Consider the following 24,926-nt stretch of genomic DNA (forward strand, 5'->3'; position numbering starts at 1 on the left):
AAGGACAGATTTTAGAGATTCATTCAACAGATTTTTATTGAGCACCTACTATGTACACCAGACACTGATCTAGGTGCTGGCAATACAGTAGAAGACAGAACAGACAAAAATCCCTGCCCTTATGGAGCTCCTGGAGTGGACACGCCAGTGAAAACAAGATGGGAAAACCAATCCATGGTTAATATGACTGGCATGAGCCAAAGAACAATTCCCCTTGAGTAACAAAAGGGATTCCCTATTGCTTAAAACAGAAGGAGTCGATGAACTCCCTAAGGGGTCACCCAGAAATACAGAGCCTGCTTAGCTCCCAGACCCATGCCTGTGAAAGCCAGGGCTCCTGTCTCCCCTTTATCACTGTCTTAGAGGGAGAGGCCAACACTCAGGGCTCCCCAGGGAATACATCTGAAGTCCAAAAGACATTTAAAAGTCCATCCCAAAGCCCATGGCATTTCCAACCAAAGAGTTAAGCAACAGTTGTGCAAGTCTGTTTCAAGAATCAAGACATCAATCTCTCAAACATGCAATTCACTGAAGGGGAACATAACCTGGAGATAATAAGAAACAAAAAGAACCACAAAACTAAAATTAAAATGTTTACAGAATAGTTTAAGATATTAAAACAAGAATGTAGGAAAGTTTTTTTGCATAGGAATACATTTAATCCTTGGCCCAAAAAGTAATAAAATAGACATTTCCTATAAGGTAGGCTGGTAGTTTTAAATGCAGGCAGAATGTCTGATTTAAAAGGCTCTGTTATCTCTAAGGTAAGACAAACCTGGAAGCATCAGGTCAAACTTGGTTTTATGTAATGATTTCACATACAAAGGTGTACAGCAGTCTGCCGAACTTCACCGAACAGGGCTCACTGGGCTCACCAAATGAAAGAACCAATTCAAAAACCAAAATGGAAACAAGGAAACCACACCACAACATACAAGGAGCAAAAAATAAGCTACAATAAAACCTCATTAAAATTCCTTAGGACAAGGCAAGTTTGATTAGGTGAAAAATATAAATCTAAAAGAAAAAATATTTATAGTCTCCATGAAATACATACATATATATTTCAGAGATAAAGAGTGAAATGAATACATCCAAAAACAGGTATGGCCTACAACGATCCCCATCGAAGGTATTTTAATAAAAGTGAAGACTGATCAGTAACGGGCATGTCAACTGGAAAAGGGTGCTTTTTAAAGAGAGCTTTTTAAAATTACTTCAGTTGTACAGATACAACAGGCTTCCTGACATACTATTAATGGGCTTCAGCAAACCCTCCAGCTTAACTCCTTCTCTTAAATTCCAGGAGGAATTACTGAGGTTTTACCATACAAGTAGAACCACAAACACTACAAATGCGGCGCACCCGGCATCACCCATCCCCCCCATCCCGAGGCAGCGGTGCGAAGAGGGCCCCGACAGCAAGAGGCGGGAAGCAGAGCCGGGAAGCAGAGCCGGGTCAAGAGCAGGAACTCCTCACAACACTCCACCAGCAGTTTCTCCACTCACCAGAAACATGGAATGGCAATCTTACAGTGAAGCAGTCACACGACTGCTTATTAGGGTCGCACAACATTTTTCGTTTCTCGGGGGGCAGAGGGAGGGAGCCAAGTGTTTGTGAATGCAGCCACGGTGCTGAGCCACTGGCATTCAGGTGGGGCTCAACACCACATGTGAGCAGCGAGATGCATCTGTACTCCAGGTTTCTGAATGACATGATTGCAGTGAAAATCAAGCAAATAAAAACCAAAACCACCAATACATGAACCCTGAGCTTCCACACTCCCCTTTCATGAGAGATGCCAATGCAGACCATCATTATCCGGGAAAATGTGGCTTTCTATACAGTTACATCTCCATGTGTCTCCCAAATAGAGGGTTCTAAACCATGTACATTTAACTTTGGAATGATGGAGACACACACAGATATATGTAAACATCAAGAAAATCACTCCACTCCCTGTCTGGGTCCAAACCCATCCAGGCTCGGTTGGGAATAGTAAGTGGCCAGGGCCTGATTCAACAGTGAGATGCAGGAGCCCACCTGGTGCCAGATAAATCAGCAGGAGACAATCAAGACATGACTGTACCAAGTGTCGGGAACTGGTCACAAACAGTAAGAATGCTTTAAATATAATTATCCCAAAAAAGACAAGTAAAAAACAATCCCATTTCATCTTTAGAAAGAATCAAGTCACTGAAATTTGATCTCTTGTAAGCGGCTGCCATCTGCTTGGATGAGGTCTTGAAGGTTTTCCACTTTTTCTCCACCCAGTTTAAGAACACATTGACTAGAAATCTGTGATAAGAATTTAGCAAAGTCTTTTCCCTCCTGTTCCTCATTATGCCAACGCAAGCACTGGAAAATTCCAAAGAAAATCAAGTTAGTGGTACAGAAAGTTCATGAACTGTCTATGTGAATGTTAAGTATGACAACAATGATGCGAAAGCATGAGACTGTGGGCTTCTCACTTTGGTCAGTTTCTCTGCTCTGCCAGGCTTGAGTTAAACTTTAAAAACTGACTGAAATCCAAACGACAAACCGTTCTTACCCATGAGAATCCGAATCCTACCCAGCCCTAGACCTGGGACTCACAAAATGGCCTGCTCCACGGTGGGCCAGGAAGGTTCCACCCACAGAGGGCCCTGGCGTACCAGCAACCTGCCGACCCCGCTCCCACACACACATCGCCTGCCCGCTTCACTCACTCACACCCCGCTCACCAGGGCAAGACAGAAAGCAGACAAACCCACCACTTAGCGCTTCCTGTGCGAAGTATTTGACGTCCACGTCCTCGTCTTGACCTAACTTCTGCAGTACCGGCTTCACTTCCTCCTGCAGGGCACTAAAATCCAACAGTGTTATCTGTGAGAGGCAGCCCTCTGGGCCAGATAAATGCTTTAGGGTATACATGGTCTATGGTAATTTGTCAAGTTTCAAATAAAAAAAAAAAAAACTGTAAATGCTTAGAATATACACCTGACCAGTACTCAGTAATTTCTAAATCCTCCAGAGAATTAGCTTCAGACAATGACCTACACGTATACAGAGCTTTGACACAAAACGGCAGAGTCACACCCTCAGAAATGGTTGTCAAATTACTACTTCCGTTACACAAACCCTTACCGTCGGCCAAGTGAAAATCACTCAACTTAGGTTATGCTCTTACTCCCCACTACAAGGTAAACATTTAAATCTCCTTCTTAAGACTAATACGGAAATCTTACTCAGTATCTAGAATTGGTCCAATTTTCTGAAGGGATTTCGCCACATTGAAACGGACATTCGCTACTTGGTCTCCTGCCATTTTCAATACGATGGGCAGCATCTGCTTAGTGGTGATTTCCTGACCGCAGGCTTCAGAGAGCGCCTTGAAAAAGAATTAAGATGGTACATTTAAAACACTTTTAGGTTTTGTTTTGTTTTTTTAAAAGGTTTCTTAGAGAGAATGCACGTGCAAGAGCACATGTGAGGGGAGGGGCAGAAGGAGAGAGAGAATCTCAAGCAGATTCTGCACTGAGCCCGGAGCCTAACTCAAGGCTCGATCCCACGACCCCAAGGATTTTGACCTGAGCCGAAATCAAAAGTCGGACATTTAACCGACTGAGCCACCCAGGCGCCCCTAAAACACTTCCGTGTTTCTAAATATCCCCAAATCCAAAAAGATAAATGAATATTTAAAAAGAAAGTAACTGACCAACAGGAAAATGTTTCTAATCTGAGCATCTGAATGAGGGATACAAGGTAGCATTCAAAGAATCTCAGAATTAAACCAGAATTCACCACTGACTTGATTACGGATTTTAACATGAATTTAAAAACTGACATTTTCTCTCATCAACTGCCCAAATTAATCAGTATAAGAAACAGATTCCAAACAGAACACACTATATTCTGAATTCAGAAATACAGCCCCAAATAACTGCTTTAGTGCCTAATTAGCAGTAACAGCCATATGATACTTACATTAATGCAGAATAAAGTGGTCATTCTGTGCAAGTAATTAGGATCACTTGCCATTACTAGCACCTTGGGAACGATGGTGTTTTGGGCCCACTCTGTACCAAACTTCTTAACGAGTTTCATGAGGTTGTTGGTGGCAGCTTCACGGATGGCATACACTGGCAGAAGAGGTGAAGGGCACACTGTCATGCTGCTCACATCAGAAGCATAACCTAGTTTACTGACCTCATCATCGAAGGGGGGCCAAGAACAAAACTCTCCCAACACTCCAAATTTACTCCTATTACATAATGGTCAACATGGTCAGATAGGACTCATAATATAAAGATTTGGTCTTTTTATAGTTTAAGAATGTATAATATGTCCAAGAAAAAGGAGCTAAGGAGCTCATGAGAGGCATCATTAATTAATTAACAAATACTGAGTGCCTACTATGTGCTAGGTGTTAGAGAAAGAATACAGAAGAGACTTCCCCACACTCTATCAGAGAAGTGAAAGCTGCCGGGCTCCCAGAAGTCACATGGGGTAAGACTGGTCAGCACAATCCATGAAATCGTGTAGCAAAGATCGTGAGGGCTGGAGGAGTTTAGAGAAGAGAGAAAAGGGAGGTCCACGAAGCTTCAGGAAAGAGAGGCCTGGCACTGGATCTCGGAGATTAAGGAGGATTTGTGTAAGTGGAGAAAAGAGGGGAGGAATTCCTGGAGAGGGCAGAAACCAATGAAGCCAGACACAAAGGGGAAAAACTGCAGGGTGCAAGACCTTGAGGTCGAGAGTTGGTGCACTCGAACACAGAGCACCTTGGGAGCTAAATTTAGATTTTGTAAGAAAAACGATGAGCTTTTAAAGCAAAGTTGTGACCTGATGACCAATGTGGTATTTAATCAAGATAATTCCAGCAGCAGCAACCACAGCAGAGGAGAGAAAGCCAGCAGGGAGGTCACGCATAGGCCACTATGGTCACCTGCAAGACAGCAACTAAAAACCTCAGAACGACTTGCCTCTTCTCCCTTAAAAGATTTATATGTTGAGACAACATGTCAAATGTATTCTGTGAATAAATGTGTGTGCTATAACATCTAGTAACTCCCTGTAAGATCATTTATCAAGAATATCCTAAATCTAGAATAATAAAAGCCTGAGCTACTACCTTCTCAACAACTCACTGCACAGCACCAAACAAAGTCAGGCTGGGGCAGCTTCATTTCACGGTCCCATAAAACTCACAATTGGGGCTCAGATAACAAATCCAGGGCAGTGGGTACCGACTCCTTACTCTACTTCTCTCTCCAGGTAGGCCCAACCCTCCTGGGGAACAGGGGAGGCAAGACTAGCTGCAAGAATGCAGCCCCAATCCTGGACAATTTACATAAGGCTTCCAGACAGGGAATGTCCAACTCTCCCCAGTCCACAGATCCTTCTTGGCAATGCCATTGCTGAGAACAGGAAAGACCGCATAGCCAAGGAACTATATAATTTATTACCAATACGAAACCTGACCGTCTGTGGGAGAAGCCGCCAGTCAATGACAGCCAGAAGCATTCTCCACGGAGCCAGCTCAAGTCAACCGTTTGACCCATAACACTAACTCCCTCCCTTCACAGTCGTGGTCTTTGTCTTGGGCACAAACCCCTCCCAACTCCTCCCCCTAAGCTGGAGTTGCTAAAGCAACTGTGTCTTGTCTAATTCTGCTTTTTAATTTGCTAGCGATTTTTCTCCTCTTAATGCCATTACCATAGGAAGGGATCTCACAGCCAGAGTAACCAGAGACCACGCACACGCTCAGCCTTGACCCAGACCTCAGCTGTACTCAACTGTACTTGGCTCAATGCCTACTATGTTCTTGGCTCCCCTCAATTTTGTGCCAAAAGAATGCAAACCATTCCAGAGCTCTGCCTGTTTTCTCTCCTTGTTTTGTCTCTTTTCCTCTTTCCCTCTTCCCTCAAGGTCTGATGGACTTGAAAGGTTCCTCTGAATGCCTAATACACTCTACATGCTCACTCCGATACTTTATCCTTTCTCCTGTAAGAAATAAATTCCCCTTCTAAATTCCTCCCTCTGATCAAGATACTGTCCACTCAAACTCAGGAAAAGAGGGGACACTTTCTTCCTTATACTACTCCAGATTTTTCACAATATTCTTTTAGTAGTTTAGTAAGCAGGAAAAACGTTTCAAAAATGTAACTGATCAGTGATCACTACACAGTAGTTATCTACAATGCAAAACAAAACCAACAAAAAACCCATGTGACTAATTAAGTGCAGGACGATTTCAGAGCTGACATGTCATCAATTCAAACAATGCTTGCAATACCAACTTAGTATGCTAGCTACTGCAGAGACAGGAACAAGGGTCTCTCTTACGGTCCCAAATTGGAGGAAAGATGTCTGCAAAGTGAGGAGTAACTGACTCGTACAGACAGCAATCTTACAGAGAATGGGTGTGAGGAATTCAATTCTTTGTGGAACACTAAGACTTTAAAAGTGCCTCAGAATTTATCTAAAATGCAAGCTTTCAAAAAAAGTATATAGAATGACCCGCTGGGATATGTCCTTCCCACTAACATTAAATATGTATCGGAAATAATATAAACATTATTTTCCTAAAAGGAAAGGAATTTTTATGATTTACCAAACTTAAGTTTCATTTAAAAAGAAAAAAAATTGGACATAAAAAGATAACTTTAAAGGACAAGAAAAAGTCTTCACATCTCGTTTTAAAACACTGAAATCACCTGCAGATATATGCGTTTGCAAGATGTGCACGTTTCTCTCACACCCTCCTCTTCACTGTCTTAACCACATCATCTTCCACATGATCCAAACATGCCCTGAACAAAACCACCTCCATGTACAAGCAGACCTAAGTACCCCACTGCTCCCAAATACCCAGGCATAAGCATCACAGGTGAACAGAGATACACCCAGCACATCAGGTCTAGGTGAGATGCTGTGGAACCGAAACAGGATGCCTAGCACATGCAACACAATATGAAACCAAAGCCCACACGGGATACCATAAGCCCACAGGGACCCCCTGTGAACAGATGCCTGGACGTGGGGCCTGGCGGTGAATCTCACTGGTCCAGAAGGCGCCCCCACCCCCCCCACCCATTGCTGCCTGGCAGACCAGAGAAGATACATGGACCTGAACCTTGGCAAAAAATCAACTGCTAACAAGTTAACAGGTAAGGTGGTTTTATAGAAAACATCCATTGCCTTGTCTACCTTGATAAGCAGCTTTCATGGCACTAGAAGAAAAGGATTCTGTGATTGTTGAATTAGGTTATAAATACAAAGAGAAGATAGAGGTTATTTTCAAACCTATTTTCTAAAACAGCTGTTCCACCTGAGCCTGCCTGAGCTCGAGGCACTGGCAGGCGCCAGGGTACAGTAAGCCTGCCTTTCACCAAAACCAGGAATCTGGGCCCCCGCTGTCCTCAGCCATGGCTGGCATCTCCCACCCCTACACTCCTTTACTGCGCCACTGTGTACCTCCTTCTCTAAGTCACCTCAAAGAAGCCAAGTAGCCACTTCCCCCTGGGCCTTTCATCAGATTCCAATCCTTATCCTATACTGGCTAAAGACTCCAATGCCATGGTCGAGCAGAAGACCTTGGGATAAGGAAGGAGTGTATGTATAAAAAAGGCAGTCTGAAAATAATAGAATGTCTAAGAAAACAGGGCAGAGACTGTTTAATGAAGAAAATAAGATTTAAGATTAAAAAAAATGGTAGAAAATAGCAATGTCAAACTTGTGTTCAAAGGAAGCTAAGTGGACTTTAATCAAAGCCTTTCTTTATCCCTACACATTGGTAGACAAAATGTCTGGTCAGATTAGGATTCCTTTCTAAAAAGGAAATAAATATATGAACAAAATGGATGTGCATAAAAACATGAGCCTTCCATAATAATCTGTGTTTAACTTACTCACCATGGTCCACAAGCCAGGCCATACATAAAGAATTCAGCTTTTCATCAAAGAACTGCACACCCTATAGATACAGAAGATTCCATTAATATGTTATCTCCAAAGTTCAGAAATCAAGGTGGTCTATTTAAATTACATTAAAATGACCTGAAAGCTAAAAAAACATGTTTCCAAATAAGCTGAATGCACGAACTAGCCAGAAAAGAAATGCATGGAATTTGATTTACAAACTGTAAACCTATTTTATTAGACAGCAATCATAAACAAAAGCCTAAGTGAGATGGCCCAAGCCCCGCTAAGTGGGAGAGAAGAGCGTGGCCAGGAGCCAGGTTCAACAGTCCAGACGAGCTGGAAGAATGCACCATGGACGGTTTGCCAAGCAATATCTAGATTATTTGTAAAAATGGGCTAACCCAGGAAAATACCTGTCAATAATAATAGTTCTCAATTTTTTTTCCCTTTTTGGTTAATGTAATAAATCCTTAAGGATGAAGAAACTGACATCAAGGAAACAGACCCCAATTAAAGAGAGAATGTCTGGGATGATGGGAGAAAGCAGAGGAGGGTGAATAAAGCAGGCCCAAGACTCCAGGTTCAGCGGCCCCAGCGCAGAATCACGGGGGGAACCACCCCGGCCCTCCCCGTTCTGCTCTTCCCGCCGATAGGCGGCCAGCCCCGCACAGGCGGACTCACACACCTGCCTCTGTGGGGCTTGTGCAGCACGTGGGACAGAGCTGGCATATCCAGTGCCTCCTCTGGGGGATCTACATGTTCCAGTTTTTTTTATTTCTTTGGATGCTAAGAAGTTATTGACCAGTGAGTGTATATTTTAAATAAAGAGATGTAATACCAAGGGTCAGTGCTCTGAAAATAGTGACTTAATGAAACAGCTTTATAACAACAGATTATGAATAGGTTTTAGCATACACTTAGATTACCATGTCAGTCTTCAAAGATTTCCTTTCCATTTCATCTCCATTCATTTTCATTTCAAAAACCCATTTCATGGATTTTTCTGGAGTCTTAATTTTTATTTCCCAAGTTTTGTGGCTTAACTTTACATTTACTCACCACAGCTCACTCGCCAGGCTATATACAGAATTGAAAGAATTTTATAAACTACCTGAAATAAAAATCTATACAGATAAGAAAAATAAAAATGAAATATAACAAGATATATATAATAATAAAATACTAAACACAATAATAAAATACTAACAAGAAATTGAAGATATTGAACAAAATGTTCATGATGGATGCATGTCATCCCCTGCCAGACAGGTATGAGTCAGCCAAACTCACCCCTGCTCTGCTTCCATACTCCTCACCACAGAGCCACCAACCTCTGCCAACTTCCTGGGTCAGAGGGGAGCAGAAGCTAAAAGAAATGACACAAGAACTGCCCCTCCCTTCTGGATAGTTGTTTCAGTTTTTAGCAAACCAGTGAGGTGCTGCTGCTTTCCACTCTGGAGAGGAAGATGTAGGACAGTCACCAATGAAGCAGAGAGGGTGACCTTCAGCATTTGGGAGTGACAGAGGACAAGGAGATGACAAGATGACTTCACCTGACCCTATTAGCTACTCACAGATACCTCTGGCATCGTTTTGAATGAGACACTTCAAATTTTAAAAAACATAATGCCACTGACACACATAGGCTCACTTCATAAACTAAATATGCCAAAATAGGCAACAAATACAGTGGTCCCAGAAAAAAAAATTAATCCCACATGCTGTGATCTGAAAGTACTGGAAGGAGGGTGAGAAAGGACACACATTGCAGAATATTAGCTGTAAACTGACAAAGTGTAGGAGCTTTCTCAAAAAATATTCAGGTATTCGTTCCTTCCACATTCAACAAATGTTATGTGCCTAATTCCTGCCAGGTTCCGGCCAGCACTGCCCCAGAAGAGATCCCTTGTCTTTCTCCCCAGTCAAACGTCACCGGCACGTGGTACCCACAGCATAAGCACCTATCGAACCTAACACAGTCTAGGGCACTTAATAAAAGAGAAAGGAAAGGATGTGGCTGTAATACCCAGCACTGGAATTTTAATTAATATGATGATCAGTTAGAGTAAAACTAATCATGAAACTGAAAACAGTAACACATAATGTGATAATGTGCTCTCTGGCCTCCAGACTTCATACTCCTTTCCTATGACGAAGCCTCAACTCCCTTTAACCAGAATGTAGGAAAAGTGTACATTTTGCAATGTACACTTTTACCTTTTGTAAAGGTAAAAGTGTACATTGCAAAATGCCCTGAGCAAAAATCAAAGTTCTTTTCTCAGTTCAATATTCCTTCAGACAAGAGACACTAAATATCACACTATGGTATATATTTATAAAGAAACTGATTACATTCTACTATGGCTTTGCTTTTAGGTAGTGATAAGGTGAAATGTGTTTCTATAATATCCTTTGGTTAGAAGTTAATGCACTAATGAAAATAAAAACCAGCCCACAGGCAACTAGGTCCGACCATACTTTCATGCATCTAAACGAACATAATCCTATGAGCTCGTGGGCCTCCTATGTGCCACGGTCAGTGTGCACCACCTGAGGCCACCCTTCACTTCATGGGGCACACTCACTCACCAGCTGGCCGGCCAGCAGCGGCATGTACTCAATGATGGCCAGCCGGACCCTCCACTTGGCATCTTCAGCCAGCTCCACTATGGCAGGAAGGAGAGACTGAGAGAGCTGACGGATCCCAATCACTTCATTTACACAGTCCAAGTTAGAGATGATATTCAAACGAACTTCTGGACACTGTAAATACCCAAGTCCCAAAAGAACACATATAAGAGTCAAGTTCTCTGCCCGATATTCCCCTACTGTCATGTTGAGATAAAAACTGCCTTGAGAATTAATGTAATAATACATGCAAAGCATTTATGATCACGTCTGACAGACAGTATTACTCAATAAATGTTAGCCATCGTTGCAATTCTGACACTAGCATATTTAAATTTAAATTTAAAACATTTAAAACAAAACTACATTAGCTTTAAGGAGAAGACACCGGTGCGTATCAGAATGAATCAGGCAGGGAGGACACAAAGACACTTTCAGGACTCCAGCAATGGCTCCTTGTGCTCACTTTCTGCAGAAGTTGTAACTCCCTCCCCAAACACAGGAATTGTCACTGGTTCAAAATAAGCTACCTTTTTTTATCCCCTAATCCCTGTTTGAGTTCTATTTTCGTGAAACCCCAAACCAAAACCAAACCAAATCACTGACTATCAAAGGCAATAGAATTTTTAGCCAGACTCACCTCATCCTTTAACTGAGCTAAAAAAAGAGGTAGAAGGTGTTCAATGGTATTCTCTTTGCCCAAAATGGTAGATAATCCCATAATCACAGAAGCTAAAGCCGATTTGACGTGTTGATTTGTATCAGATACTAATTCCTAAAATAAAATCAAAATTAAAAACCTTTCTTTTTGGCAAGACAAAAGAAACTTCCATACCATCGCCCAAGGAATTTAAAGAGACAGCACTATTTCAATATTGATTAGTTGATCAATTTCCTCAAGCCATCTGTTAGATAATAGAAACCTATGCACCAAAGAGCATTTTACAGTAACAAACGCTAATAAGTAACAAATAACAGTGTCATATTAATGTGACTGTCCCAATCATTCCCTATCCACCCTTAAACTTGAAGAGCTTTAAGGTAAAACAAAGAAACAAAAAAACTGAGGTAAAGTTTACCTTATACAGGGCAAGGTAAAACAAAAAAAAGGTAAACAAAAAGGTTTACCTTTATAAAGGGCAGAATTTGATTCATAATTATGGTCTCTCTACCTTCAGGGGGCAAGTTCTCACAAAGTTCTGAAAGAGAGAAAAAGAAAAAACTACTAATGCTTACATACAGCCATTTACAAGCAACCAGGTTTATCAACAGTTGCAACTTAAATCATGTTTAAGCAAATAAGCTCCAAACGGGGAAAACAGCTCTTATTCTAAATGTACTTTTCATCAATCTATATGCCATATACACCAATCCAACCTGCAAAGGCATCTTTTTTACAAAAACAAGATAAAATGGCTATATGGTTTTAAATATAAAGGGAGTAGCCTTGTCCCACAATGTGACATTCCTACACAATGAAATCGCCTTATTGAAAAACATACCCACAACAAAAACCATACAAAATTTGCTGACATTAAAAAAAATGCACCAAAATGAATGATATAAACTGAACTCCTTAACCTTTTACTTTGTGGGCAGCAGCTGCTCGGACTTCAGCTTCACAGTCTTTAAGTAGGTTCTGAAAGGCGGGGATGAGGTCATTTAGGGTGATTTTAGGACCCACAGCTTTCTGGAGCTATAAAAAAATTTGTACAGGTTTTAATGTCTCCTAACAAGTTAATTAACATGAACAAAACAAAACAGTGTAACCTTCAAGTATGTTTTTGCTACAAGCACTTCCAATTCAGAAGAATTAAGAAACTTTTGGTACACAGCAAATCTGTGGGTTTGGATTTTTTTTTTCTCTTAGTACTTTAAAAATGTCAGTACAATAATTTTACCTCTGAAAACTTGTCAGCTACCATGTAGCGAACCCTCCAAGATTTATCTTCTGCTGCTTGCCGAAGTGTAGGCATCACCAAAGCCTCAAGGTCCTCCTGAGACAGTAACTGGGCAATGCTGACACAAGCTTCCACAGCCAGGAGACGCACTGAATCCTAAAGGAACAAAATTTCTCTGTTAGACAAAATTTATGGAGAGCCACAAGGCAGTATAGTATGTGTTGTGTGGGGCAGTGCTGTGGGTGTCATTCAAAAGAAAAAAAAACAAAAACACTACATAGAGCTTCATGTCTTTATGTCTTAAAACATACTTTGCCTAGAATGGCATATCAAAGCCATAAAAGTAGAAACGACCTTGTTCTAGAGTCAACAGTAAAGTAATTCCCTCAGCTGGAATGCAGAGTTTTTATTAAGGAAAACGAAATGAAAATGTAAAAATTAAATGAAAAAAAGAACATTTTAATGATATCTTCAAGGCCTTCCTAGAAGTTGTTAAGGGATAAAAAAATGAAAACTATACATGAACAAACTGTTAACAGATCACAACAAAAACAGAATAAAGGAAAGGGAAACAGGAAGCTCAGTCGTCCAAATACTCGGTTTGGGGTGGCAGTAATAGTAGGCATGAGATGACTTGGAAAGAAATACACAGAAAAACAAAATAGCAATTTAAAAAAAAAACAAAAACCCACTGGATTTGAATGTTGAGAATCAGGGACAGAGTAACTTTGAGGTAGCCAAGCCTAGAAAAATGCAGCAAAAAGTTGAGAAACGTATGAGATTAATGAACTCAACTTCCCGAATGTAAATTGCCAAGTGTCAATGTGATACCCATATGTCCTTTGAGCAAGTAGAAATACACAATTAGACAAATCAATGAGAAATTAGGAATTGAGATTATAGTTTTAGGAATCATAAATATGTTAAGTGGAAACTAAAAATATGTAAACATAAGCACCCAGGAGGGAGACCAAAAATGTGAATAGTGTGTGTGCATATACGATGACGTATTTTATATATATTACACATACATACATGAAAGAGAGATAAGGGACTCCAACTTTTCAAAATATTACAAATTTTAAAAATTCTTTGTCAACAATAATTTACTATATGCCTAGAATGCTCACTCCTCTATCCAAATGAACAAGCCAAAAAGAAGGCAGAACTAGGTTCTTATTAGTGGCTATACCAATATTTTTGGAATCCAAAAACAATGCTTAATCAAGGGACTACTATCATCTATGGAACTATATACCAATAAATACTTGTCAATCAATTACCCTTCCCCCCTATGCTTGCTCCTCCATCTCAGCAATGACACCACCACCCACCCAGTTTGGGCTCAAACCAAAGATCAAGGTCTCTGATTGCTCCTCCCCTCATCCCATCTAATCCCATCACAGCCCTAATGATGCTGCCTCTGAACTTGTCTCTAGATTCTCTCCACCTTCACTGTACCACTTTCATTCACCATTGTGTCTTGCCTGAATTATTCCAAAAGTCTCCTAACTAGTCTTGCTATTTCTAATCTCGCCCCTGCCCCTTATAATTCGGCTTTCACCCAGAAGCCAGAATGTTTTTTAAAATGTGAATTACATCAAGTCACACCACCCCTGCTTAAAATCTACGTGTATTCTCACTGCACCTAGAATAAGAAATCCAAACTCCATACCCTGACTTACAGGGCCTCTGCCTATCTTCTCCAACCTCATAGCCCACCAGAGTCCCTATCACCCATTATGTTCCAATGTTAGGTGTCCTCTCCTCCTGGAATTCTCTTTTCCTGGAATTCTGGCACTCCAGGAAAGGGTATGGCTGGCATTCTTCTTCTGTGTCTCAGTTTATATCACCTCTTCAGAGTCCTTCTCTAACTAACCAGTCTAGACGAATGCCCTATAATCACTTCCTATTACATCACCCTCCTTTATTTTCATCAGGGTGTTTATCATTAGTGCTTATTGATCTGTTAATATTATCTGTTTTCCTTCATCAAAATGTACACTCCATGACAGAAGGGCCTTTGTATGCCTTTTTAACACTGGACCCCAGCACCAGAACAGTGCCTGATATGTAGCAGGTACTCAATATTTTTTCAATGAATTAGTAAGCCAAGAACGGCAATTCTATCAGTGGTCAGACAGAATATACATACACACATTTTACAACGAAGCACTTAATATTTTTTCTAATATAAACACTAGAAATTATATGCCTCTTAACAAAAAATACAATCCCACATATGAAGTGGTCTTACTACACCAAAAATATCAAATCTAAATCTCATTAAGCCTCTAGATCAGGGATGGGGCAATAATTGGCCAAATCCAGGACTGCAGCAATAATTGGCCAAATCCAGGACTGCAGCTACTTTATGTAAATAAAGTTTTATTAGAACACCACCATGCCCATTAGTTTACACATTATGGTGCTTTTGTGCTGCAAGAGCAGAGTTGAGTAGTTACAACAGAAACCGGCTCACAAAGCCAAAAATATTTACTATCCGGCCCTTTACAGAGAAAGTTTGCAAACCCTCCTCTCCCACACTAGATTCAACTATCAATCTGCAAGAAATACAGAGGACAAAGGAAAATGTTAAATTATACCATGGGAAGCATAATCAACAAAATCCTAAATAAGGACTCTAAACCTATCTGTCCAATGTGGCAACTACTACCCACCTACGGCTTCGGAGAACACGAAATGTGGCTGGTGTCACATGTTCAAATGATCATTATTTTGGACAAACTGGCTTAAATAAATTATTAAAATTAATTTCCCATTTTTTACTTTTTAAAATGTGACTACTAGAAAACCTAAAATTAACTTACATTCTATTTGTTAAACAGTGCTGTTTTAAACTATAATGTTGAAGCAATAAATGTACAGAGAAGTTAAGAGGTGGTTACCACGAAAGTCAAGTGTTATCTGAAGCGGGCAGGGAGCAGGTGTGTTTGAGAGGGAACATGTGGTAGGCTTCTAGGGTAGCGGCTGTCAAAGTTCTGTTTGCTAATAAGATGACATTACCTTATTCATGGAGCTGTATATGTTGTGCTCTTTTCTATATGCAATTTTAATAACATTTTTAAATTATTTTGAAAGTAAGATTTACCATCTTTCAATCTAGGATCTGAAAATGACACTCCTCAGTATGTGTCTGGTGCTCTTGGTCCTATACATGTGAAGTGCTTCTAGGATAGACAGTAGGCAAATTAAAACCTGAAAGGATTCTTCTAGAGTCCAGAAACTCTGGGGGCAGATCCTCTGAACCATAAAGAGAGGCAGTACACCCTGGCTGTGAAGGCTGTGCACTCTGGAGCCAAACTGCCTAGATTCCCATCCCATCTCTACCACTGCTGACTGTGCAACCCTGAAAAAGTTACTTCAATTTTCTGTGTCTGTTTCCTAATATGTAAAATGGCATATCTACCTCATGGGGCTTTTATGAGGACCGAAGTACTTCTTATATGTACACCTCTTAAGACAGGCTGAGAAAAATCTCATATTTAATGTAGTGCTCCTTATTATTTCCACCCCAGAAAGATATAGATCCTTGGATTTAGAATTGCTATTATGCAAAGTCACCCTATACATTCATCCAGAGGATACAGAAGGTCAAACAGCCTTCTCAACACATGCTCTGCTTGTTTAACTGAAAGTCAAAAATTCCAGGCAACATTACTCCCCTCATGACTGGCTGCAATGCACAAAAGTATGTTACCCCTTAACACAGCTATGGTCTTCCCTTCTAACATGGCTCCCACTTCCTCTTTTTTTTTTAAGATTTTATTCATTTATTTGAGAGAGAGAGAGAGAGTACACACGCACAAGCAGGAGGAGTGGCAGGCAGAGGGAGAAGGAGAAGCAGACTCCCTGCTGAGCAGAGATTCCCGACGTGGGGCTCGATCCCAGGATCCCAGGATCACCACCTGAGCCCAAGGCAGCCGCTTAACTAACTGAGCCACCCAGGCGCCCTCCCATTTCCTCTTTGACTCTTCTTTTAACCACTGCTAATATAAGAGAAAATCATGGTCTGGTTAAGAAAGAAATATAAGGACACTGAGATGGGTCATATTAAACTTTATCCAGCCCAGACTTAAGTATCAATTTGGCAAAAAGGATCCTAACATGAGAACCAAAACTCCCCTTAAAACATTAGAGGAAAGGAGCATATCAATGTACCTTAAATACTAAAGGTTAACGTACCTGTTCATCTGAAGCTAGATTAGTGAACAGTGGAACAATTTCACTTTTCACACTGTCTAATTCCAAAACTTTTGCAAATTCGCCCAGTTTGGAAGCGGCAGCACGTCGTACCATTGGAGTGTCATCTGAGCACAAGGAACGGAAGTGCCTGGAGCAAATAAAATAATGAAGGCATTTCCTGTCAAATACCATCAATTAAACACCCCCAACACATACACACACAGAGCCATTTTAGAGGTTTTCTCTCACAAATATCAGTGATTAGGCTTTTACTCATGGAAGTCAAATATAAAACCACTAGTATATTCAACTGAATGATAAAAAAGTCATGTTACCACTTCTCCTATCCTGCTATCAGCCACTCACTGGTAACAGGGTATTACTGTGTAAATTGTCAGCTATGAGTTCCCAATAATCCCAAATAACTAAAAAAAACACCATATCTTACTGTCTAATTTCTGCTTTGACAGCATTTGAAGCCCTGGGATAGCAAACGCTGAACAAACCACACGCAGATGTGCGAGAAGTGAACCAATCCCCACTCGCCAGGCGCTTCACCAGAGGTACAAAGTGAGCTTCCAGAGCAATGGGAGTATGCTCCTGGGAGATCTGCCTCAGGGACTCCACAGCCTTGTCTCGAACCACGGTCTCTTCCACAGTCGCCAGACTTTCCAAAGGAGGCTAAAAAGACCAAAAAGGAAAAATCAGAGAAGAAAACTTAGGGAATCAGGTTAGCTACAGATTATCACCTTTTAAAGTGACTGAAGGGAGGTGGTACATGTAACCAGAATGTTAGCTACAGCACACCAAATGGTTACTTTCAGTTCACACAGTGATAACATATGGCGTGTCCAACCTGAAGACACGACTTCTGTAGGACAGCCAAGATCTCATGTCCCAGATGGCAATTCCCAGATGGTGTCTACAAATGACACACTGGAGACTTGACACAATATTAATATTACTGCGAGCTGAAAGACTAGGTTTAAGAGATATGTAGCCAAATTCAGATAAGATCATGTTTATTTCCTCAAGAGTAAGTGCAAAAACATGAGCAACACCGGGTACCACAATTACATGATGACATCTCATCAGGCCATGGAGCCCACACAGGTTTTGGAGTATTATTCTACCATTCCTGGAAATGCAAGCAACCCTTGTCCACTAGCTCCACACCATCAACTTATCTAACATATGAAAGGCTGAGTACAGAATCTCTTTTCAGAATACATCCGAAATCTTATGAGCCAGACATAGAGCAGGAGTCCCTGACAGAACAACGAAGAGTACAGACATGGTAGGAATCCTTGTTTGTAGCTTCGGAAATAGAAGAGACCAAAAAGGTCGGTCTGGACCAGGAGAAGTAAGTGAACATGACACAGCCCAGTGAAAAGTGCAAGAGAGCTGGTTCTCTGAACCTCTACCTTTCTTGGTGTGCATTTGAGTTAGGTATATTCAGCATATGCCATGACCTGCAAATGTTAAAGACAAAATCCACATACAGAACTGACCAAGAGAGTGAAACAGAATTATGAGTCAACCTAATAATGAGTCTACCTAATAATATATTTCAAAAATTGTTTGATACACACAGAAGTAGAAAGTACTCAGCTTTCCTATGAGGTATTTCAGAAGCCCTCTGAAAAGATACCGCTTTCTTACTTGCTTGCGAATGAGTCTCATGATCTACCCTTGCCTTCTCTTAGCTGCTCTCGTATAGTATCACTGGCCGGTCTCTATCACCACTGTAAAATAAGGCCAAGCTCCTGAGAAATCAATTAGGAGTTGTCTCTGGATTTGAACTCTGCCTACTTCTACAGGCCCTCTCCCTACGGCCCCACCCACCACTCCAATATACTCTGGCTCAACACACCAGCAAGGCAACCTGTTTCACACTTCCAAACCCCTGAATCAATGGATGATTACTGTTATATTATAGTACTGAGGACAGGGAAAAAACAAGGCAGACAGGTTCCTTGTTCTGTGGACTTTATATTCTAGTGGAGGAAGACAACCGATCAAGAAAACAATCATATGGTGAGGAGTACTTTGTGAAAAAATAGAATAGGATGATGTGGTAAGGGGAGACGAGGAGGCAATTTCAGGTTGGGTGTTCAGAGAGGCCTCTTTGAGAAGATGCACTAAAGCTGATATCTGAATGACAAGGAACCAGCCACCAGAAGCCCAAAGAACCTTAGCGGGGAATACCTAGGGCAATAATCCTAAGGCAATAACAAGCTTGGTTTATTCAAAGAACAAAGACCACTGTAAATAAAATGAGGTTATCAAGAGGGAACACGGCACGAGATAAATTCATAGAGATAGCTTGTCCCTTAGTTTACAAAACCGATGGTAGGAATTTGGATTTTCTAAGAGCTAAGGCAGGAAGTGATCCCTTTGCTGGGTGAAGAGTGAACTAGAGGGAGGTGAGAGGCAAGAGTGGAAAGCACCTGGTTAGGATGTTATTGCATCTCAAGGAAAGGTCTGGGAAGACGAGAGGAAAGAGGAGCTAGGTAGTAGTGGGGAGGAAGGAAAGTGAACTGATTTGGAATGTACACAGAATCTATAGGAATTACGAATGCACTGAATGTAGAAAATGACGGAAAGAGGATGCAAGAATGTCTTCTAGGTTTTGGCTTGTCCAAGTGGGTAGACAATGATGCAATTTACTGAGATGGAACCACTAAATGAGAGGCATACTTTAGGGAGAAAACTGAGTTGTTTCAGGCATGTTAAATTTGAAATGCCTAATCGACATCCAAGTGGAAAAACCATAGGCAGATATGTAAAGAGATATAAGCAGATATTTATATCCATGGAAAGGTCAGAGGTAGAAATAGAAATCACAAATTAGCATCATATAGACAGTATTTAAGCCATGAAGCATACATCTCTATCTTGTCCAACTGGTGAATTCCTAATCATCCTTCAAAACCTAGTTTAGACATCACCTCCCAAGAGGTTTTCTCTCATCGCCCTTAGTTAATCTCTTTCTCCTTTCTACTATTTAGGTACCCTGTATGTGCTTCTATTTTTCCATCTAACACTGTACAGTAACTACTTGTTGACAAAGAAGGGCAGAGACCTTATTACATTCACACCTGTCTCCTTTAACATTAACACTATAACTCCAGTGCCTGATATATACAGTAGGCTCTCAGTAAATGTCACCCAAATTGAACTGAACTCATCAAATCCACAAAGTAAGTCAGAAGCACACCGTAGGCTTATGATCAAAGATAAAAAGCTAATAAACAATTCCAAGGAGGCTGACTGGTTCAGTCTGTAAAGCATGCAGTTTTGTTTTTTTTTCCCTTAGATTTTATTTGAGAGAGAGAGAGAGAGAGCGCGCGCACGAGCGGGGGGTTGGGGGTAGAGATGGAAAAGCAGGCTCCCCACCGAGCAGGGAGCCCAACTCGGATCCAGGACCCTAGGATCATGACCTGAGCCAAAGGCATACGCTTAATGACTAAGCCACCCAGGCTCCCCAGAGCATGTGGTTCTTGATCTGAGGTTGTGAGTTCGAGCCCCATGCTGGGTGTAGAGATTAAATAAATAAAAACTTAAAAAAAAGGAGGGGGTGCAGCTAATAAACATTTCCATAATCATGACACTGCTAGATGAGAATTAAGATCTCCAATTTTGTCGGAGGGGGGCGGGAGAGAACCCACAAAAACAATCATACCCTTTTCCTCCCAACATCTAAACTAACAAGTAAGTCCACAGAGGCAGAAAAGAAAAGAGGAAGTTCTTATGCTCATAGTGAGAAAAATGAAGCGCCTACATTATTTGTTTTCCCAAGAGCCAACACTGTGACTATCCATAAAAAAAAAAAACTGCATTAAAAATGCTGTAGTGTTCCTATCACTAATTTATCATTTATACTGGAAAAGTTCTGGAAGGATGGTAGGCAGAATATACTTACCAGCAAACAGTGGGCAAAGTCAGGACCTCCCACCAGGCCAGTGAAATTTCCCAGTTGCTCAGCAAGAGCTAACAGTACCTCATCTTCATCGTAAATTGTATCTGAAAATGACAATAACCCAGTACTCATCAACAAGGATAGCTGGCCCAGATACTCACACAAAACTAGGAATAGACTCCATATTTAACTAGATAGTCCTGTCACAATCTTAACAGCATTCTGGATCTGTCTTACATGTATTAGAAATTGACAATCCTGTATCAATTATTTTCCCATTAGCTAAATAGTTAATGTTTTAATAAAAGTCTGGCCACAACATTACACTACGCCCTGTCTTGTTTCTTTTGCGCAGAAAGCATCAGGCTCAGTTTAGTACTTAATTGCATGGGTAAATAATTCTAAAAAAGAGTCCAAGTTTTGAAAGTCACTGGAAAATGGCAATGGCCATGCTTTTCTTTAAACAAAAAATTCACAAACCTGTAAGGAATGGCAGCAGTTCTGTTCGCGTCCTTTCTACTCCAAGTGCTAGAGCAATTGTTGATAACTTCTTAATACTGTTGAGGCGGAGCTTTAAAAAAAAAAAAAAAGAAAGAAAGTGGAAAGAATGAAGTAAACAATTGTGATTTAGACCAAAAGACAAAAGTTGCAAACAGGTGAGATAATGACATTGAGTGACAAGGAGGAAAACCTTCAATTTAGATTTTATTCTATGAGGAACCTCGGGAGCAGTGGGAACACAGCTTCATTTTAGCCAAAGGAAGGTTTCTTAAGAGCAACACTCAAAGGGCCCATTAGAAAAAGGAAAAAAAATACCACATCCAGGAAGTGAGACAATTTCAAAATGAGAACACTTTGGCAGCGGTGAAGCAGGTGAAATGGTTGAATACAACCCTTGGCTTTCCAAAGAAAAGTTACACCAGAGCTGATACATCGACTTCTCTAGGGTTAATAAGCCACCCCACTCTCTCTGTAGCCAACAAGCCAGGCGGGTTTCCAAGCCGAGAGGAAGGCTTTCATCCACCTGCAGCTCACAGGGCCCCTTCGGCATCCCTGCAGCCCGCTCCAGCCTCCTCGGGCCCGCGCCGCCCTCCTCCCGGCCCAGGACAGGACACGCGTTCCCTCCCTTCCCAGCACCGCCCGGAAGGGGCGCCCCTGCGGGAAGCCGGTGCTCCCACAACCGCCGGGACCGGGCGGGACGCCTCAGGCGCTGGGAGGAGGGGTGCTGGAGAGGCCCGGGGAAAGGTCTGGTCGAGCCAGCGCAGGCCCTCATGAGCCTTTATCCTCCTCCACACCAAATTTGTGCTCCAAGTGGGGCTCTTCCAGTCCCCCGGCGTCCCCCACCACGGAGCCGGCCTTCCTCCTTCCCCATCACATGCCGGCCAGACCCGCCTCCACTCCCCGGCCCGATTCCAGTACCTGCACGTCCTCGTTGCGGAGCTCGTCAATTAAAACCGCAATCGGGTATAGCGAATCGTCTCCATCTCCTCCCGCTGCCCCCGGGCCGGTCCCGGGCCCCGCTGCGCCCGCCATGTTCTTTCTCCTCCGGCTGGTCGCCACCGCCCGCCCCGCGCCCAGGCCCCGCCCCGCGCCCAGGCCCCGCCCCGCGCCCAGGCCCCGCCCCGCGCCCAGGCCCCGCCCCGCGCCCAGGCCCCGCCCCGCGCCCAGGCCCCGCCCCGCGCCCAGGCCCCGCCCCGCGCCCAGGCCCCGCCCCGCGCCCAGGCCCCGCCCCGCGCCCAGGCCCCGCCCCGCGCCCAGGCCCCGCCCCGCGCCCAGGCCCCGCCCCGCGCCCAGGCCCCGCCCCGCGCCCAGGCCCCGCCCCGCGCCCAGGCCCCGCCCCGCGCCCAGGCCGGCGGAACTAAGACCCTCGCTCCCACTCCGCGGAGGCGGGGGAACAGAGTCCTTGCCGGGGTGGTGGAGGTCCCCGCGTGGACTTCGTTGTGGGAGCTGTACGTTTAAACTCCAGAAGAAGGGTGGGCTGAGAAAGCGAACGGAGCCCCCGCATCCTTTACACAGCCGAAAGCAACAGGGGCAGGAATTCATCCTGCTCATGGTGGGCTGAAGGGGTCAGGGACCTACCTGAGTGATGCAAGCTGTGCTCCTAGGACTCAGGCGCACCACAGAGGAGGCCCCAGGCCAGGAGGAAAACAGATTTAGCACCTCCCCCGACTTCATCCTGGCCCTGAGCCACCAGGTCTCCAGCCCTAATTTCCCCTGCTAGCCTCAAGCTTCCACAGAACCCCTCCACCTCTTCCTCTGGCCTGTGAGCCAGAATTGTATCTGGCCCCTGCTCCATCAGACAAATACCGCGGGCGGTGAGAGGAAAGGAACACTGCTGTCCAAGCTCCCCAGTCAATATTTTTTCCGCTTTTTCCATGCAAGCTGTTAAAAACATGCTGCTCTCTTGTTTTTGTGTTTCTTTTCAGCTTGGTACTGGAATGGTGCCTTCTGTTGTTTTTTCTTCCTCCCTCTTTTAGGTCTTTAGCATGCTAGAAGTACAACAATCAAGCAAAACTAGGACAAGCTTTAATCCTTCCAAATTGGGTGGAGCGGCTACTTTGCTTGTACAAGAAAGGCTAAACTGGCCTCCCTAGAACTCCCAAGAGTCCTCAGAGGCACCAGTTAGAGGAGGTGAGGGTGCTGGAGTTTCTTACAAAACTTCATGGAAAGTTTTCCTTTACCCTTCTGCAGACAGCACAGAACCACCAGAATGGCCCCTCTTTTGTTCGTTTTGGACTATAATTAAGCAGCTTAGAGTGATAAACTAGATATGGTGAATATGTTGATCATAAGCTCCGAAATGGTAATTGCAGGTCTGATTAATAAAAACATAAAATTATTAATGAACGTAATTTAGGAGACTTTAAAAAAAAAAACACCATGTTCGTCAGAATAAACACAGTAGATAGAGCCTTTGATAGGAGTGAAAGTTTGGGGACCAATGGACTTGAACAGTAGCTCTCAAATTAGGTCTGTGGATGTATTCTTTAGGGCTTCGGTTTGGTTTTCATCTTGGTAATAATTTTTAGATTTATATAAGCATATTCTGGACTATTTGGATGACCACTTTATAACCAGTATTGCCACCCTATGTCAATACTTAGGTTTGCATGTGCGTTCCCATGCTGCTTTTACCCTTCTAGGATAATAAGAAAAGATCGGAGGTAGATTTAAAATGAAAATGGGTGTTTTCATGCCCAAAATGAAAGCCAAATGACACCATGGAAATGCACTGTCACAGCATTTCCAACAGAAGAGTAGTGAGAAAACAGGTATTACAGGTCACTTGGTGGCACAGGCACATTAACCTCAAAAGAAGCTGAGCATTCCCAGGCAACACCTGAGTCACAATACAAGGGATAATTCAGGCTCCTGCGTATTTGATTTGTAGATCTCTTTTGGGTTTTTAGTGTATAAGAACTATAAATAAAAGAACACTATATTCCTACTTTATATTTGCAAGTTTAAGTAACATTGTAATAAAAATAATTTAAGTTGGGGGCACCTGGGTGGCTCAGCCGGTTAAGCATCTGCCTTCCGCTCAGGTCATGATCCCAGGGTCCTAGGATTAAGCCTTGCGTCTGGCTCCCTGCTCAGTGGGGAGCCTGCTTCTTCTCCCTCTCCTCCCCTGCTCATTCTCTCTCTAATAAATAAAAAATCTTTAAAAAAAATAATAAGTTGGGGCGCCTGGGTGGCTCAGATGGTTAAGCATTTGCCTTCTGCTCAGGTCATGATCCCAGGGTCCTGGGATCGAGTCCTGCATCGGGCTCCCTGCTCCTTGGGAGCCTGCTTCTCCCTCTGCTTCTCTCTCTCTCTCTCCCTCTGTCTCTCATGAATAAATAAATAAAATCTTTAAAAAAATAAAATAAAATAAAAAATAAGTTGCCTGAAGGTTTTCACGATTTTTTTTTCCCTTTAGAAATGGATCCAAATACCACTCAAGGTTGAAAAACAGAGGGCTAAGAGGTTTTCGGATTTTGTACTTTACCAGTTAGAAGATCGGAGGGGGTTCCTATTGGCATGGAGAGGAGAAATCTGTTCCCTTATACTTGATGTAAAAAGCCTTCAGAAATGGTGGAGGAAGTAAGCAGAGAGAAAAGCACATTAAGTCAGTTCCAGGCATATCATCATCTACATGTTGCTCAAGCTTAGAGGAGCCTCATTCTGAACAAAAATTAGCACACTGATTAATGCTAAGCTATTTTGTTTAAAACTCAAATATGCTTTCCTTACCCAAGCACAGTGAATCGGATACCTATTGGAATAGCTATGATTAAATATAAAATCACAAGCTGAAAAAAATGGGTGCCGAACAATTGCCTGGTTGGAGAGTCATCAATTCTAGACTTCACTTCCCACCTCTGTC

At 42.5% G+C, this 24,926-nt stretch overlaps 1 protein-coding gene across 4 annotated transcripts in view; it reads right to left on the bottom strand.

Moving 5' to 3' along the window:
* The window catches only part of PPP2R1B (protein phosphatase 2 scaffold subunit Abeta), a 31,749-nt gene extending 9,609 nt beyond the window's left edge, over window positions 1–22,140 (bottom strand). For 3 of the 4 annotated variants that reach the window (XM_027578218.2, XM_027578219.2, XM_027578217.2), the window contains exons 1-14: window positions 21,980–22,140; window positions 21,041–21,131; window positions 20,564–20,664; window positions 17,087–17,319; window positions 16,639–16,786; window positions 12,433–12,588; window positions 12,113–12,227; window positions 11,660–11,730; window positions 11,172–11,306; window positions 10,493–10,666; window positions 7,895–7,955; window positions 3,968–4,122; window positions 3,229–3,371; window positions 2,755–2,846 (exon numbers count right to left, since the gene is read on the bottom strand). In XM_027578218.2, the coding sequence (XP_027434019.1) occupies window positions 2,755–2,846; window positions 3,229–3,371; window positions 3,968–4,122; window positions 7,895–7,955; window positions 10,493–10,666; window positions 11,172–11,306; window positions 11,660–11,730; window positions 12,113–12,227; window positions 12,433–12,588; window positions 16,639–16,786; window positions 17,087–17,319; window positions 20,564–20,664; window positions 21,041–21,131; window positions 21,980–22,093 (1,789 nt within the window). In that variant the 5' untranslated portion in view covers window positions 22,094–22,140. Of the gene's footprint in view, window positions 1–9; window positions 2,360–2,754; window positions 2,847–3,228; window positions 3,372–3,967; window positions 4,123–7,894; window positions 7,956–10,492; window positions 10,667–11,171; window positions 11,307–11,659; window positions 11,731–12,112; window positions 12,228–12,432; window positions 12,589–16,638; window positions 16,787–17,086; window positions 17,320–20,563; window positions 20,665–21,040; window positions 21,132–21,979 lie in introns of those variants that run through there. The other variant, XM_027578220.2, reaches the window with a different exon arrangement.
* Between the last annotated feature and the right edge of the window lie 2,786 nt (window positions 22,141–24,926).

Source organism: Zalophus californianus, chromosome 11 (genome assembly GCF_009762305.2).
Source record: "Zalophus californianus isolate mZalCal1 chromosome 11, mZalCal1.pri.v2, whole genome shotgun sequence".
NCBI classification, from domain to species: Eukaryota; Metazoa; Chordata; class Mammalia; order Carnivora; family Otariidae; genus Zalophus; species Zalophus californianus.